Source organism: Cydia strobilella, chromosome 15, assembly GCF_947568885.1.
Source record: "Cydia strobilella chromosome 15, ilCydStro3.1, whole genome shotgun sequence".
Classification (NCBI taxonomy): Eukaryota; Metazoa; Arthropoda; class Insecta; order Lepidoptera; family Tortricidae; genus Cydia; species Cydia strobilella.
In genome coordinates this window covers 13,422,514-13,424,924 of record NC_086055.1, presented here as the reverse complement: position 1 = coordinate 13,424,924, position 2,411 = coordinate 13,422,514, and the positions used below count along the sequence as shown (strand labels likewise).

General features: G+C 40.1%; 1 protein-coding gene across 1 annotated transcript; it reads right to left on the bottom strand.

The window, feature by feature from the left end:
- Positions 1-541: 541 nt before the first annotated feature.
- Positions 542-1,909, bottom strand: LOC134747749 (uncharacterized). Its single transcript, XM_063682374.1, has 4 exons — positions 1,824-1,909; positions 1,220-1,444; positions 636-797; positions 542-599 (listed from the first exon to the last, which is right to left on the bottom strand). Exons 1-4 carry the CDS (start codon positions 1,833-1,835, stop codon positions 588-590), a joined length of 411 nt encoding a protein of 136 aa, XP_063538444.1. The 5' UTR covers positions 1,836-1,909; the 3' UTR covers positions 542-587.
- Between the last annotated feature and the right edge of the window lie 502 nt (positions 1,910-2,411).

The following is a 2,411-nucleotide window of genomic DNA, read 5'->3' as shown; positions in this document are numbered from 1 at the left end:
AACTTTTAGGGATTTGCGGTTTCTTTTTCTTTGTCGAATACTTAGTTTTGCACTTTCCCAGATTTCTTCATATACGAAAATTCACTAAATATCACACACAGTCAGAATCAAAAGTAACGGAAAAGACTACGCGTGCCAAAAGTATTCTCTAATAGCTTAATAAAAAAGAGACATGTCTCTGATAGTGTAGAATTAGACTGTATATAGGTAGCAAATAATTTTGAATAAGGACTGTTCAGATTTATCTCTAATTGGAAAATTATTCGTCGTAAATACTGATGCTGACTATACAATCAACATCTGACAGACCAAAGTGAACAAATAATATCGCAATATGTCATTATTCCTACGTATTTGATGCTGATTGTACCATGATCTAAAAGCACGTCTAGTTCGTATCAAGCTTTGAATCAAGATGTGCTAAAAAGGTGAAGTCATTGTTTAGGTACGCCAATTTATGGGATAATGTTGTCAAAGCGAGCCCGGGCTGCTAACGCCACTAGGAAAGCCTGCAGGAGGAAAGGAGAAGAAAGACAAAAGCTAAATTAAACGTAATATATTAAATTGTCCTATAATTAGTTGGTTGTTCACCACCAGCCATGGGATCCGATGCTGCCAAGGGATCCGATGCTGCCGTGGGATCCGATGGATCCGATACTGCCGTAGGATCCGAAGCTGCTGTGGGATCCGATGTTACTGTAGGAAATGTGGGGCTCTTCCACGATCTTGGAGACGGAGACGACCCTGGGCACGGTCACCACCTTCGGGACGGAGACTATTTTCTTTACCTCCACGATCTAAGGAAAAACAAGGTTATTTTATAATTGGATTTCCATAGTATCTGATCAGTACTATTTGTAAAAAGTGAAGACTGTAACTCTTTCAATTTTCAGGTGCAATCGGGAAAATTCTAAAATGAGAATAGAGTTGCCTCAGAAGAGTCAGAAGCTTTTGCTTCGAATTTCAGTTTGAAATCATTTCTTGTCTAAAGTTCTGAACAAGTTTTGAAACACTTGAATAAAACTCAACATTAGGCTAGCAAAAAGTATTTAACTGAACCTTATAGATAAACTCACTCACCATAATAAGTGAATAATAACAATATCATTTGAACACTCATTTAATTGTCTCAGCTCACTAAAGTGCGAGTAGGTACAAAGTTGTCGTACTGTTTTAATGCGCGGTGGAGTAGTGATCACACCCATCGTTAGGAACTGACCTTAGGCTCATGGATGACCTTGTCGTAGGACACGATCTTGTGCGCAGGCGCGATGCTCAGGCTGTGGAGCGGCTCGTGCAGGCTGTAGGAGACGGCGGGCGCGTAGTCCAGACTGTAGTCGTGGTGGTCCAGCGACGACCAGCCGGACAGGTAGCCGCGCTTGTCGCGCTGACCCTGTGTGCCGGGGGCGGCCATAGCGGCGGCCGCGAGAAGGACAACGCAAGCCTAAAGGTAGAGAAAAGGTTGATTTTGGGAAATGTGATCAAGCATAAATATAGCAAAGGACAGTAGTTAACCTTTAAATTAGCAAAACTCAAGGAGACAGGGTCCAGTCTACAGCTCCTGTGAGACAGGAAATCTCACATGATCTATAAAGGGAATGGATTTTTACTAGTCATAATATAAGTAATTTAGTTTAGAATCTGTCGAGAACATTTTTTTTGTCTTGTTCACATTATTGCATGTTTTAATAGGTACTCAAAAGCTTTTCACAATTTCGTGGCGCTTCGTTTTACCACGTTGAATTGAATCCAGTCACAAGCAACTTCTATATTATTTGCCAGTACGTTCAAATCCACTGTATGATGTTAATGTTGAAACTTACGAAAGATTTCATGTTGGTATGGTAGCCAGAAGACACCGAGCAACTGATGCTATGACCATCTCGCCCCCTCCTTATATAGGAATATACATTCGAGGCCTCGGTCATTTTGCAAATCCGACTATCACTTACTCAACCTCGCATCTACCTTCAACGACGTATTGAAATGTAAGCTCTATTTTCTGCAGATTACAGTTACTTTTAAGAGTGTAGAATGGAGACAGATGTGAGTTTAGGAGATGGATCATAAGATATGCGCAGGGTGTCTTGCGCAATTTTAATTAGATCGGTACGAGTAATACAGTCACATCGTTAAAAGTATGGCCAATGAAACGTTTTGGCTACTTGGGTTCAAGTATGGAGAAGTTATATCCTGTATATACCTTAGCCATTGGACAAACCCTGAAATCCCACGTAGGGTTACTGCTCAGGAATGCTCTAACGTTAGTATTTTTTAATTAGAACAAAAGATAATAAAATAAATTTTCAAACAAAAATGTATTCCAATGATCGACAACAAAAAGAAACGTAATGTACAGTACGTTTCTGTACAGTACGTTTCTTTTTGTTGGCAGTGTTTTTGACAACTTG